Consider the following 15676-nt stretch of genomic DNA (forward strand, 5'->3'; position numbering starts at 1 on the left):
AAGCTTGTATGCATTCATACATCCATCCTTATTTAAAAGGGCAGCATCGTAATGCTAAAGAATGTGGATAATAAGCACGCAGAGGACATAACCAGTTCCATGAACATTAATACTTTGGCAGATCACTCCCCTGCTTTATCAACACTTCAGGAATAAATGCTATTGACATACATTGTCAATACATTATGTAGAGCAATTTTTCCCAAATGTCATTCGCTCCTACACTCACTTTAAAGACTCAGGCTTACCTTGTATAAGACGCAAGTTCAATCTAAACTTCATATTATTTGTGGCTATAAACTGCGCCCTTGTATAAAGCCAATGTATCATTACACCCAAGAAGATAAATGGTCAACATTTGTAAGTGCGGCCCCCACTCCAGTAGGCAGCTGTTTCCTCATTGCAGTGAAGCCGGTCACTTGATTTGTGCTTGGGGGTTAAAGGGCACCCGGAGTCCAGGAGGCTGGTTACATATACAAATAAAAACAATCCAATATAAAATAGATTTTTTTAATGCAGGAAATAGTAACAAAGGCATTTTAAATAATTTTCAAAATATGGCCATTTACAACACACAGTGTTCCATTCAAAAATAATTTGCTATAGACAAATCTTAGCTTTAAGACAAATGTCCATATATTGTGTATTCAGTTTGTTTGGCAAGGGACAGTTCCCAAGGATTTACCAGAAGGGTCGACCTGGGGAAGCTAAGCCAGGCTAGAAGGAAACTGCGACAAAATGCACACAAGACAAAAACACATTTCAGAAGTCATCGTACGCAAAAGACATTTCCTCCTTTAATTCCAATGCAACAGAAAATCAAATCGGGTTCATTCTTTTGCCAAAATGAACCACCCCAATCTCTGAAGCAAGTTGCTTCAACACAAAAAAAAAACAAGGGTTAATTACAGAAAGCAAATGTTGCTACAAATGCATTTCAGAGGGTAAAATAACATACATGTAATCTACTGGGATAGTGAAGTGTCTCTTGCCCAGTGTGCTGAATATGTTGTATAAACATCTTATTAAACCAAGTGGCAGATACACCATCAGGTGACACTTTTTAAAAAATACTCCTTTTGCCAAGGTCCAGATAGTCTAACCGTGCAAAGAAAAATGAAAGCAAATTTTAGCGTAGACCAGGTGAAAGTACAGTAAAAATAAGCTTGTGAGTTCCAAATGGAGCTTTTGTGATTGCTGGAGGAGAATACCAAAACAAAGAGTCCAGTCTCATAGTTTCTCGGAGTTCATTATCGATTATTGATATGATTTACCCGACTGGATTTACTTTGTATTTCTTCCAATATACCTTCAAGCTCTTCAATTAGTACTCGTTTTTTAAACCTATATGAAGAAAGAAGAGAGACCATCATTAGTGCCGAGCAGCAAGTATCCACCATAAACATGTTCTTTCCACAACACACAGATAATTACATGCATAGAAATACACAAACTTAGAAATAATTATTTACATAGAGATACATTAGAAGTGACATTTAAATCGTGAACATGAACTGCAAAAAATTCAAAAATCACCATTTTTCCATGTCACTCAGCTTAATTTCCTCTTTCAGCCTCACTGTCACCAACTGTTTGCTTTAGTTGTGGGGTATCATATATCACACTCTTAAGGTTTACTTTTCTGGCCGCTAGACAGTACAAAGCCACGTAACGAGTTGGTTAACTCTCCTTCCCTCTCCCCATTTACATCAGGATGCAATTAATCTCTGGCATGCCTGCCTGTCTAAAATCTCAAATTGCTTCATTTTTCTTTCAAGATATGGTACAATGCTCCTCTCCCTCAATTTCTTCCCCTTCTCCCCAAAACAACAAAATCTGTTCACACTTCTCACTATTCAAGCCAACTGATTTGTCGAGAGCCACACGCCTGACCTAAAGCACAGGTCTGAGGCTCTTAGCTTTTATGGGACTCGGCTCACAGAACTCTGTAACTCTATATACAACAGCATCATCTGAGTGTGCAACAATACTTTTTCTTGTGATCAAATCTTTGCCAAACATACGTGTATTCCTTCACTCCTTTAATCTTTATGGCCAGGCAAGTGAATCATTGATTAGATAAATTGCTTCACAATACGTACAACTTATTTTTACGCAGTACTAAAATGAATCAGAGAATCCACAGTGCAGAAGGAGACCATTCAGTCCATCGAGTCTGCACCAACCACAATCCCACCCAGGCCCTATCCCCATAACCCATGCATTTACCTTAGCTAGTCCTCCTGACGCTAAGAGACAATTTCGCATGGCCAATCCACCAAACCGACACATCTTTGGACTGTGGGAGGAAACTCACACTCAAGGGGAGAATGTGCGAACTTCACACAGACAGTGAACCAAGCCAGGAATTGAACCTGGGTCCCTGGCACTTAAGGCAGCAGTGCTCACCACCGTGCCACAGTCTATGTGCTACTTTCCTCCTTCATTGGGTCATCTCACTGGATTCAGTCAAGATGTCTAATTACCCAGAAGTATTTCTCCTCATTCACGACAAAATACCTCCGCTTTCCCTTCAAAAACCCAACTCACTGCAGTTTTTCTTTCCTTCCTTACTTCACAGTTGGAAAGATATTCAAATGTTTCCAACACAACAGCCCATCGATACTGAAATAACCATACCTAACCACTTATAAATTAGTCCGAGGAAAACAACTTGGTGCCTTTTTAATGTTTTGGTTCAGAAAAGGTCAGCATTGAAATTAACTATTTCAAATCCGGTGAAGAAAATTTTAAAAATACAAAATGTAACAACTAGCCTTGGCATTCTTTACTTCACTGTTACGGCAACATTCGTTGGCAGTCCCAGAGGAAGAACGCTGCTTTAGGCAACCTTTGGCTCAACTTACCTATCAAAGGCTAACCTCCTTAGAATCCGTACTGTTTTCCTTCCTCTTCCACACCAGCCCAACTGCAAACCTAGCTAGATTCATCAAAGTCTTCCAGAATCCCTCCCTCACCATTCAGGACCTGAAAACAAATCTATTCCCAGCAATCTGATTTACAGGCACTAATTCCTCCATCACTGAAGCCTCCTGGCGTGCTACACATTCCATAACCTAAAGCAAAGGAACATTTTTGGCTTCTGCCCCTGTTGCTTTGGCAAAAACCAGCTCACCCTCTTCTAGACTTCCAAAGAAAACAACAAAGTCCTCCAAAATTACTCACTCAATATCAAATTTCAATTCATTCTCCTCAGGTTGCTATTAGGCTGCTCAGCTCTTAGCAGCTTCCATGGAAACCCACATTCCCACCAAATCACTCATCACCTACCATCAACTCTAATCCTCATCAATCACTCACCTTCTCCCAATTCCCTTTCCACAAACACCCTCGATCCCACCAAATCACTCAGCCCCTCTCACCCAGTTGGCTGCCCAGTACAATTCCTGGAAGTGCTGGTGTGTGAGACATTGCAAAGAAAAGCTATTCTCTTTGGTGTCAAGGACACGTCAGATAACAGCAGCACAGCAATTCGCTGGAGGCGGTGACGTTCAAAGTCCATGCAAACTATGCACAGAAAGCATATGCTTAAGATGGCCTGGGTGGGATTGTGGTCAATAAGCCAAATGGCCTCCTTCTGCACTGTAGGATTCTATGGATTCTATGAGAGTGATGCTGCAAATGTGGTATCACTGACAAAATAGAGTAAAAAGATTTCTAAAAATTGGGTTCAGAAAGCAGGTCAAAAGAAGAAATAGTTAAAAAAGCAGGGGAAAGATTAACCAACTGGGAGAGCTTTCTGAGTTTTCAATGAAAAAGTGCTGTTAAAACTTGAGACTCACATAAGAAATAAATATACCTCAACAAAAGTCAAGAATTACCAACCACAAAAATGAATTTGGAAGCAACAGCAAAAATCAAATGCAGCCCATCTTCAGAATCAACATGAATCTCAAACCCAAACTACTCTACAATGATCCCTTCCAACTGATGCACATTTAGAAATGATCAGGAAGGAATAAGAGACAACATGCACCTCGAGGAAGCACAGGCAAAATACAGTAAAGGTATTAATAAAACAGCCTTAACTCCCCCCGATCCCTCTCTCCCCACCACCAGCCTTCCAACGACTGCACCATCCAACAACATCCCTTTCCTCATCAAAAACTGAACATTGTCACCTCCCAAATCCATGCCCATCTTTCCTGAAACTCCAGGTTTGAATCTCTTTTCAGCACTTTGCCACCCTGCCCCATTAGCAAAAAAGCTCAGTTAAAACTACACCCTAAATCACTTGGACAAAGATAAAATAATTCACCTATTTGCAACCCTTCACACACTGACTTTGTAGCCAGAAAGGGGGCTGTAATGGCTTCCCTTCTTGTTCTGGCACTGCTACCTCTGGATTTCCTAAGAATCTATCCTTAACCCCCTCGTTCTAATCTACACGCTGCCCCTCAGCAACATCAATCAAAAACATGTTTAAGAACTTACCCAGATGACTCCCAGTTCTACCTTCCATCTATTGTCCGATTTCACTCAATACCTGCTGACATTGATTACAGGTTGAGCAGAAATTTCCTCCAAGTCAACATTACCTTTGATCCCTGTCACAAACATCACTCTCTAGCCACCAGCTCCACCTGTCTCTCGAGCAACTGCCTAAAGTTGAACCAGACCATTTATATCCAAACCCCCAAATAAATTTTGCGCCACTAATTCCCCACATCATTAAACGGCATACAACTCCATCACACTTTTCAATTCCACCCAACCTCGCTCATCTACTTTGGAAACCCTCATCTGTGCATGTTATCTCTGGACTTCATAATTCTAAAACTCTCCTCTCCAGCATCCCTTCTTCCACCCTTCTGAATCCCTTCTCACATCAAGTTCTGTTCAGTCATTATCCATGCTTGTTGACATTTGCTCACGTTAGAACACGAGCTCAAATTTAAAATTCTCATCCTTGTTTTCAAAACCTTTCCATGGCCTCATCCCATCTTATCGCCAGTCTTCTACAACCTTCCAAGTTCTTTACGCTCCTCCAATTCTAGCCTTGTGAGAATTTTCTTCACTCTCCCATTGACAGTTATTCCTTCAGTTAGTAAAATCCTCAGCTTTGGAATTTCCAATAAGCTGTGTCATCTTTATTGTTCTTTGACCAAGCTTAGTGATTTACATTATGTGCTATAATTTTGTTTGATGAAACTCCTGAAGTGTCTTGGACATTTTACTGTCAAAGGTGCTATATAAATGCACTTTTTTTTTAAATATGAGAGTGCCTAATTTTAAAACTAAATAAATTGTCTACAATTTTTCTGCTGAAATCTGGTTGTAACATATAGTTATGGATGGCATCTGTAATAGCAAACGGCATATTGTCAGGAAAGCATTTTGCTTCACTAAATTATCTATGGGTTCACTAAGAGTGTGATCTGGGCACTTGATTGAGTCTGCAGTGTGTGGGCCTGCCACATGAATCCTAGAAATGTGCTCCTGTGGCAACGCTCTCTTTGGTGTGGTCTGAGTCTTAATCTGGCCTTCACTGAGTGGCATTCCTCTTCTCCATGGTTTGGCCTCCTCATTTTGGTAAACGTGAGAGACATGTAGCTGACGACGATCATCAAAATTCTAGCAACTAGCTAGGGTAAATACGTGGGATTACTGGAGTAGAGCCTGGGTGGGATTATAGTCAATGAGCCAAATGGCCTCCTTCTGCACTGCAGGATTCTATGATTCTATGAGAATGATGCTGCAAATGTGGTATCACTGACAAAATGGAGTAAAAAGATATTTAAAAATTGGGTTCAGAAAAGCAAGTGCAAAAGAAGAAATGGTTAACAAAAGCAGGGGAAAGGTTAATCAGCTGGGAGAACTTTCTGACTTTTCAATGATAAAGTGCTACGAGTACAGTGGCACAGTGATTAGCATTGCTGCCTCACAGCGCCAGGGACCCAGGTTGAATTCCTGCCTTGGCTCACTGTCCATGTGGAGCTTGCACATCCTCCCCATGTCGGCATGGCTTTCCTCCAAGGTACTCCAGAGAGGTGTGGGTTAGGTGAATTGACTATGATAAATTGCCCATTACTGTCAGGGGAACTAGCTAGGGTAAATGTGGGATTACGGGAGTAGGGCCTGGGTGGGACTGTGGTCAGTGCAGACTCGATGGGCTGAATGGCCTCCTCCTGCACTGTAGGAATTCTATGATTCTATGAATTCTGAGAGTGATGCTGCCAGGCACTACTTCATCCAGTGAGCCATTACAAATGTTACTTGAAAATCTCAGTCGTAAACTCTAGAAGGATCGCAATGTCTGAATGGTGCTCTGATTTGATCAATGCCTTAGGCAAAGTGCATTAGCTATGACTGAACAGGCTCATCTGGTCCTTGCAACTCATCTTCACATTCAAATAACATCGGGGCAAAAGAATGCCTTAGAATAAAAGCATTATGGTTCTTGTCCAAGACGACAATAACCTGCCTGAACTGGTACTCTTGACCATCGATATCGTAGAAGCTTTCAGTTCATCTACAACATCAGGTTCTGAAAGCAAGAGTCACCTAATAATCTAGACCTAATAATCTAAACCTAATAATCCAGAAATGTTGTGCGAAATGACGAGTTATGTTATGCTATTTTCAGCTGGAAAGAAAAGGAATGAGCTCAGCATTAAAAAGTAATTACCAGCGTGATACATCTGTGTGCTGCAAGTTAGTTTACATTACAGATATCCCTTGTGGAAATCTGAAATAAGACAGAGACAATACCAACTTGATTCACAATGCTATCTTCGTGAGGAATGGAGAACACTGACTGCAGATCACATGGTAACTGATGGTACAGTTCTACAAATGTGTCCAATGTATAAGGACTGTAGTATAGTGGCTTTATTACTGAACCAGGGATTCAGAAGCCTGGGCAGATAATTCAGAGACTCCCACCATGGCATATGGGGAATTTAAATTCAATTCATAGAAGCCAACACTGAAGAAAGAGGCCATTTGGCCCATCATGCATGCACCAACAACAATCCCACCAGGCCCTATCCCTGGAACCCCATCTAGTTACCTGGAGGAAACTCATGCAGACACCGGGAGAATGTGCAAACTTAGTTAAGTAAATCTGGAATAAAAAGCATCAGTAAGGGGTGTCCATAAAATTAATGGGTTGCTATAATAACCACGCCAGATCACTGAAGTTCTTCAGGAAAGAAAATGCGTTGGACTCAACTGATCTGGCCTATCTGCGAATCCAGATCCACAACATGCAGTTCTTAACTGCCCTCTGTAATGGCCTAGCAAGCCATCCAGCTGGGTTCAAGGCAGCAGCATTTCAGAGCCTTCTCAAGGACAAATACAGGTGGGCAATAAACACTGAGCACGTCCAACGAATGAATGAGAAAAAGAGAACTTGAACATACACAATTTCAATATTGGGAAGGAATCTGTGCATAGTGCTGCAAACATAACTGCTCTGACAATTATAATGGTAATTGCAGCTATCCTGGAATGTTCTTGCACTCCTCTTTTGGCCTCTGGTCCCTCTTCTATTAACCTCAAGGACAGGAAACCACCAAGAGAAGTTTCAAAAACCTCAAATTTACCCCGAGTCATTGATGATGAATGGGATTTCCCTGTAACATGCCAGAAAGGTGTCACTGGCAAGTCCATCCCTAACTGCTCTTAAACTGAGTGACCATCTCAGAGTGAAGTTGAGTTAACCACACTGTTGAGAGTCACAGATGGGCCAAACTGGGTAAGATTAGTGAACAGTTTAGAACAATCAACAACAATTTCATGGTCACTATTACTGAAAGTAGCTTTTAATTGCACATTTTGTTAACTTCATTTAAAATTGCACCAGCTTGTGTTCCTAGATCATTACCCTGGGCCTCTGCATTACATAAGAAAATTAAACATCTTCATTCACATTTAAATAAGACCTTTAAGGAAAGGAATGCATCCATACATTCTGTCTGAACTTCGCACTATTAAGAAGCACAAGGCAGAAACGGCAAAGCAGGAATTTGACACTTAAAGAAACAACATTTGATTCCCCAACTTCACTTGTCACTAAAATTCATCAAACCAGCTCTGACAGAGAAGTTCAAAAGAATTAGGAAAATCCAGATAAAAACAAAAAAATGCTAAAAAACTCAGCAGATCTGGCAGCATTTATGGAGAGAGTGCGAGACACAGTTAATGGCTCAGGCCTGTGACACGCTTAGAACACTGGGAAATATAGAGAATGGTTTGGGGTTCCTTTCCAATAACTGGCGTCAGTTTCCTGGTCAGTTATTTAGGAAACGTGGGTGGCACAGTGGGTAGCACTGCTGCTTCACAGCACAGGGATTCTGGTTCAATTCCTGGCGTGGGTCACTGTCTCTGTGGAGTTTGCATGTTCTCCCCGTGTGTGCATGGGTTTCCTCCAGGTGCTCCAGTTTCCTCCCACATTCTGGAAGACACGTTGGTTGGATGCATTGGCTCAGAGGCCCCGGAGTGTGGCGACTAGGGGATTTTCACATTAACTTCACTGCAGTGTTAAATATACCTGCGATTCGATAGGTGCTTCTGAGGAAATGTCATTCCATACTCTCTCCATCGAAGAGCATCTCTGCTCTCAAAAAAAACCTTTCAAATCTGAGTGGTAAAAAGTGAATTACCTCACTAATGGGTGCTTATACAGTTGAGTTTATAGAGAATGCCATTACTTCAAGAGCATAAATTGTAAATTTCACCTTCTGCCTCTTCCTTGTACAAACAAACATTCACCTGAGAAAGTGCCATTCTTAATTCGTGAATCATAAAGAACTTTCTCATAACCAGAAAGATCATCTTCTTGGAAAACACACTCAGCTAGTTTTAAAGATGACACAATGAACATGGGGTAGAATTGCTTGGATTCAGCTTTGGATGAGTCTGATTATACGTAGCTTTTGAGTGAAACTACGTTTAACAATTTTGCACTCATGTTAAGAGGCCCATGATGATGATGTGCAACATCTCAAGCATCGACAGTAATAACCAAGTCTGGTATTTGGCCATATATTGTACAATATTATACACACACGGGAAAAGCAGGGCCAACTTCCACTGCGACAACATTTAGTGGTAAGAAAAGCAACTTCAAAATATGACCCCCCCACCCCCCGGACTCAAGTTCAAGGTGACAAAAGTGGACTTCAATCAGGACACCACAAACTCAATAAGCCTGGACCAGAAAACACAAATACAACAATATTCCAAACACTGAAGCTCAGCATACAGCCAATGAAGAATAAAAACTTAAACTTTAAAATGAAAGGTTACAAAATATAAATCATGGGGAAAAGGTTAAACAAACAGCAAGTTCTTCCAACGTGACAAGAAGTAGAAAATAAAATCCAGAATGATACGGAATAGCGGGCAGCACAGTGGCACAATGGTTAGCACTGCTGGTTCATAACGCCAGGGACTCGGGTTTGATTCCCAGTGTGAGTCACTGTCTGTATGGAGTCTGCACGTTCCCCCCGTGTCTGTGTGGGTTTCCTCAGGGTGCTCCAGTTTCCTCCCACATTCTGAAAGACGTGCTGGTTAGGTGCATTGACCCAAACAGGCACCGGGCTGTGGCGACTCGGGGAATTTCAAAGTAACTTACTTGTGACAAATAAATAAAGTTTAGAAAGAGTAACTTTACTCTTTTACACACACATGGTAGGCTTCAGCTACATGACAAACTTGAGGTTGAAAATAACAGTGTACGGATTACTCATTTCCTTTCCCAAGTTGGAATTAAGACCGATGTAGAAGGATGAGTGAATTTAGAAAATAACTACTTCCGTATAAAACCAGACAAGGTTTGATGCTTCCTCACTGTTCAGTAGGCTTGGGCAATTTATACCATTTCCGTAAGTACCTAAAACAAACGATGAGGTACAAATCGAAGGAGTAGCTTGAACATAAAATATGACAACAGATGAGCCTAATATGAATGGAACAAGGTTTTTTTTTTGTCCAGATTATGTTGCTGCAAATGTGCATTTGTTCAACTTGGCTACAATTTCATAATTCACTTCAGATTTAATGGACTTGCCAGCCATCTGGAATCTCAGTGAAATGTAATTTTATGATCAGTTAAGAAATTACCTTGCTGCCTCTTTAATGACATTCTGCACAAATACCATCCGGGTTTCCAAACTGCCTTGAACTAGTTTCAATAAATAGAAGATATTTTCATAATCTGAAAGGAAAAGGCAATCATCAAATTAGCTGCACAAATGGGCAACATTAATACAAACCATTCAGTTTTTTTTTAAAAAAAAGCAATACAAATTCTACATTTATATCAATTCTTCACTGTGACAGACTAAAATGACTGATAGCCCTAACTTTTGATTTATTACTGCCACATGCATTAGCATACAGTGAAAAGTATTGTTTCTTGCACACTATACACACAAAGTATACCATTCAGAAGGAACATGCAGAATGCAGTGTTACAGTCATAGCAAAGGGGTAGAGAAAGATCAATTTAATGCCAGGTAGGTCCATTCAGAAGTCTGATGGTGACAGCGAAGAAGCTGTTCTTGAGTCAGTCGGTACGTGATCTCAGACTTTTATATCATTTCCCCGACGGAAGAAGGTGGAAGAGAGAATATCTGGGGTGCGTGGGGCCCCTAATTACGCTGGTTGCATTCCCAAGGCAGCGGGAAGTGTAGACAGTCAATGGATGGGAGGCTGGTTTGCGTGTTGGATTGGGCTACTTTCACGACCTTTTGTAGTTTCTTGCAGTCTTGAGCAGAGCAGGAACCATACCAAGCTGTGATACAACCAGAAAGAATGCTTTCTATTTGTAAAAGTTGCTGAAAGTCATAGTTGACATGCCAAATTTCCTTAATCTTCTGAGAAAGTAGAGGCGCTGGTGGGCTTTCTTAACTATAGTGTCGGCATGGGGGGGACCAGGACAGGTTGTTGGTGATCTGGATACCTAACTTAACTAATCTGACATCTGAATAACGCACAGTGACAATGGACGGTGCACCTCAAACACATTAATATTCTGACTCCAGCAGTCTGAATCTGCCACACAACAGAAATGGGAAAAGAATAGGTGTTTTGTTTTGCCTGTTACTGTTATGGATCATGACAGGGTCACATTATAATAAATAGCATAAATAACAGGTGACAGTTGAACGATGCTTGGCCTGCTCAGAAAAGCTCACGTCATCTCAGATTGTTCTCAAGATAGCACTCCAATATTTTGCTTTAATTCTCTTACCTGTAGCGGCAAATGTGAGGGAAAATACTGACTGCTCTCAAGCAAATACTTAAATTTATATAGCTTTTGGAAAAAAACGTGCTGCTTTACCTGCTACATGATTTGTACACCCAAGCTTGCAACAGATCCTGTTTTAACACATATGAAAGGGCTGAAACCTCAATTTGCATCAGAATTACTTTCAAGCCAAGAAAAGACCCAGAGGAGAGGAGGGGAGATTATCTGAGCAGCTGAATACTGAATCAGCACCTCAGTAAATGATCAGAGTACAAGGGCAGGTACACTTGATTCTTTTCAAGTAAGCTTTTATTCGCAACAGATACAACACTGACAGCTTGAGAAACTGTCTCCTTTGCACCTTTCAGCATGCTTTCTGGTTGCAAAAATTCAAGTAATGCCTTTCCTTGCAAAGCAAATTACAACTGAAGGGCTAGCATATTCATTTTTTTGGGAAAGAAAAACTTGAAAAGAAAGAGATCCAAGTGTAACTATCTCCATGGATTAGCAACAAATCTACCGTAAGAACCGAGTCCAAAGTCCTTCTTGGTTATTACACAGCATGAGTATATTAAGCACTGTGAAACTTCAAGTGTTTAAATGTCAATACCAAAAAAAAGAATTTGTGCTGAGAGACAGAGATGATAAAACTACATAGAAAGTCATGGTAACTCATGGGGAGGCACGGTAGCACAGTGGTTACCACTGCTGCCCCACAGCACCAGGGACCTGAGTTTGATTCCCAGCTCGCGTCAGTCTGTGTGGAGTTTGCACATTCTTCCCATATCTGCGTGGGTTTCCTCCGGGTGCTCCGGTTTCCTCCCACAGTCCAAAGATGTGCAGGTTGATTGGTCATGCTACATTGACCCATAGTGTCAGGGAGACTAGCAGGGTAAATAAGTGGGGTAGGGGCTAGGATTGTGGTCAGTGCAGACCCAATGGGCCTCCTTCACTCCTGCACTGTAGGGTTTCTATGGTTTCTAATTCACAGCAAAGATGGAGAGCATGCAATCTACTGAAAACAGAAGAATTCTGTGGAGCCATTTAAAACTCTCAACAAAGAAATTTTAGGCCAAGAACTCATGAAGGCAGGCCTCCTTCATGGACCAGTCCATTTGAAATGAGATTGGGAATGTGCGATGATTTGTCAACTCTACCATAAAATATGTTACATTAATAGTGATTGAACTTTCTTCATCTATGAATCTACAGTGCAGTAGATGACCATTTGGCCCATCAAGACTGCACTGACAACAATCTCACCCAGGTTGTATCCCCATGACCCCACGTATTTATAGTCCTGATCTCCCTGAGACCATGGGACAATTTATCATGGCTAAACAACCTAACCCGCTCATCTTTGGAACCGGAGCACCAGGCATGGGGAGAATGTGCAAACTCCACACAGACAACTGAGGCCAGACGTAGCCAAACAGTCATCTCAATTTTCTGTACTGGCAGTGAATACATGCACTGCACAATATCCTGTCAATAACCTGGGATTCTGCAAATTTCCAATTGTAAAAACCTAATTAGTAATGCAAACCTGTAGAAAATGCTACAAGAGATGGGGACTGTAGTGTAAGCAATTTACAGTGATTGGGTTTCATCAGCAGACACAGGGACATCAGGATAGAGCAAAGAGTTCAGATTTCAGCTTGTTTCCTTAAGCACACCATATTTATCAATGAATCAATTTCAAGTAGAAAGTTGGTCTTGGGAACTGCTTGAATGTTCAGGACCCTTTAGTCCTGACTACTACTTCAGTTACTGGCAATAATCCTTGTCCAGTGTTGGCAGTATATATTAAAATCCACTAGCACAGAGGAGGAGAGATTGCCCCGTGCCTCTTTTCAAACTGCAGAAACTTTAAACTTTTTCCCAAAATATTGCATACCCTAAAACTCGTATTAAGGTTGGGACCTTCCACAGCCTTTTCCAATTCTGTTGTTAACAAAGCCACAACTTTATGGCCATAAAAAATAAATAAAATAAATTCCAGCTGTACTATATGCCAAAATGCATAGGCTTCCCAAAACACATTTGCATGGACAAGGCAAGAATGTGATTCCAGAAGAAATCAGTGCCATGGAAAATTAATTCAGCTTGCTTCAGCTATCTCGGTCAGTTTGAGGTGTCATTGGTCCAATGCAATGTATCCAGGATATCACATGCTCTTCACAGCTGCAACTTGACTTGTTTGTACAGTCAATGAGGACAAAACACATTAAGCTGACTTAATACACTCGTCCCTTAGAAATGAGCTAGAAGGGAGAAAAGTAAATGGTGCACATCAAACATAATCCGAAAAAATCCGTGGAGCACTTTGGTTAAATCACAACAATGATCTTCCGTAGAAACTTCCAGAATGTGGGGAAATTAAATTTTATATGTCCTTAAAAAAAACCTGGCATGTTCAATAGGCAAAGACAGAGGAGGGGAACGACAGGTCAAATGCATAACACACAACAGTGGCCCCTGGAGCTGGTTTCAATTTCACTTTCTTCTTAATTGACTTCAGGAATTTTGCCTCATCTAGGAAAGAGCATAATTATAGGTTGGGAGGATAATATGAAAGACTAGATTATTCACCAGATGGACAAACTTGTTGAATGTTCACAAAAACAGAAAACATTAGGAGTTACACTGGTTTGCTAGCAAGTGCAAATTCTTTTTGTAGATACTAATAGACTTATAGGATAGCATGGTGGCACAGTGGTCAGCACTGGTGCTTCATAGCACTAGGAAACTGAGTTCAATTCTCGGCTTGGGTCACCGTCTGTGTGGAGTTGGCACACTCTCATGTCTGCGTGGGTTTCCTCTGGGTGTTCTGGTTTCCTCCCACAATCCAAAGATGTGCAGGTTAGGTTGATTGGCCATGCTAAATTGCCCCTTAGTGTCCTGAGATGCATAAGTTAGAGGGATTAGTGGGTAAATATGTAGGAATATGGGGGTAGAGCCTGGGAGGGATTGTAGTCGGTGCAGACTCGATGGGCTGAATGGCTCTTTCTGTGCTGTAGGGTTTCTATGTTTCAATCTGGGTTTGATTCCCAGGTTGGGTCATGTCTTTGGAGTTTGCATGTTCTCCCCGGGTCTGCGAGGGTTTCCTCTGTGTAATCCAGTTTCCTCCTACCGTCTGAAAGGCGTGCAATGACCTGAACAGGCACTGGGGCATGGCACCTAGGGAAATTTCATGGTAACTTAATTGCAGTGCTAATGCAAGCCTCACTTGTGACTCAAATAAACTTGGACTTTTAACTTGCTAGTCCCTGTATTTCAGGTTTCTATATTCTTCCTGAGTATCTTCAAAATATAACTCATGTTGAAAAATGTAACAACACTATGATCCTTGCTGTTTACGATTTCATTCCCCAGCCAGACGGATGCCAGAGTTTGAACAATAAACTTAAGAACCAGTCACTCCTTTTAAAAAGCAGGGGATTCTTTTACTCTCGTCACAGCATGATCCTGCCCCAGAGACAAGACGGGGGAACAGCTCTCTCTGGAGCACAGGCCATGATGTAAATAATCCAACCTATCATCTGAATCAACTAAATTGGGACAGTACGTTTAATACAGGCTGATAAAGATACTGCTTTTGTTATCCCCTTTCATTAACTGGCTTGTGCAGAAAACTGCAACTTTGTCATCACTAAAGCGGAACCAACTCAACTCCGGCTTATAGATCAGTGGTTAATAAAAAAAAAATCAACAAGAGACCAGAAGGTCTTGATCTTGATCGACTGTCCCTACTGAATTATCTGTTGGTACAGAGATTAAAATTTTACAACTGACTTCAGTGTCCCAGATTAGGGAAGTGATAAAAAAAACGACACCACTGACTGACATAAAAACAAAGTTAACATTTCAAATCTGCATGACTCTTCTTCAGAGATCTCTCTTCACAAATGCTGCCAGACCTCATGCCTTCCAGCATTTTCTACTTTTGGTTGGATTTCCAGCATCTGCATATTGTTTTTGGCTGGTACCCACTGACCCCCTCGTAGAACATGGCAATGGGTGGTCATCAAGTAAGCAGCAACCACTAATTTGTACCCAAGACAAGGATGACAATTCAATGTAAAATCTTGCTGTGCACGTGAGTGGAATTTTGACCTCCATCACCATAAAGTGGTTTGTGTACTCCTCAATATCGACACAAACATGCATGTCTGACCCATAGATCAAAGTTGGATCATGGAGAAAGACTAAATAAATGTGGAGAAGTGAAAAGGGATGAAGACAGACATTGGTAATTACATACAACAAAACAAAACAAAATCACGCAAATGCACGAGACAAAGCAAGGACAAATTCAGTGAATTTGCTGTCATTGTGTTATCAGGTGGAAGCACACATCTCAGGCATATGAACTGTGAATTAAACAAATCCCAAGTGTCGGACCTCAGCATCTCTGGAGCAGGAGGGAACCTTGCTGCATTTGCTTATTGGTCTCAA

General features: G+C 41.2%; 1 protein-coding gene across 1 annotated transcript in view; it reads right to left on the reverse strand.

Moving 5' to 3' along the window:
• Window positions 1–494: 494 nt before the first annotated feature.
• Window positions 495–15676, reverse strand: part of LOC145353470 (integrator complex subunit 6-like) — a 106512-nt gene continuing 91330 nt past the window's right edge. The window contains exons 17-18 of the mRNA XM_080204263.1: window positions 10090–10183; window positions 495–1344 (exon numbers count right to left, since the gene is read on the reverse strand). Coding sequence (XP_080060389.1) covers window positions 1251–1344; window positions 10090–10183 — 188 coding nt within the window. The 3' untranslated portion in view covers window positions 495–1250. The remainder of the gene's footprint in view (window positions 1345–10089; window positions 10184–15676) is intronic.

The sequence above is a fragment of the Carcharhinus amblyrhynchos genome, chromosome 15, assembly GCF_965287045.1.
Source record: "Carcharhinus amblyrhynchos chromosome 15, sCarAmb.v2.hapA, whole genome shotgun sequence".
Classification (NCBI taxonomy): Eukaryota; Metazoa; Chordata; class Chondrichthyes; order Carcharhiniformes; family Carcharhinidae; genus Carcharhinus; species Carcharhinus amblyrhynchos.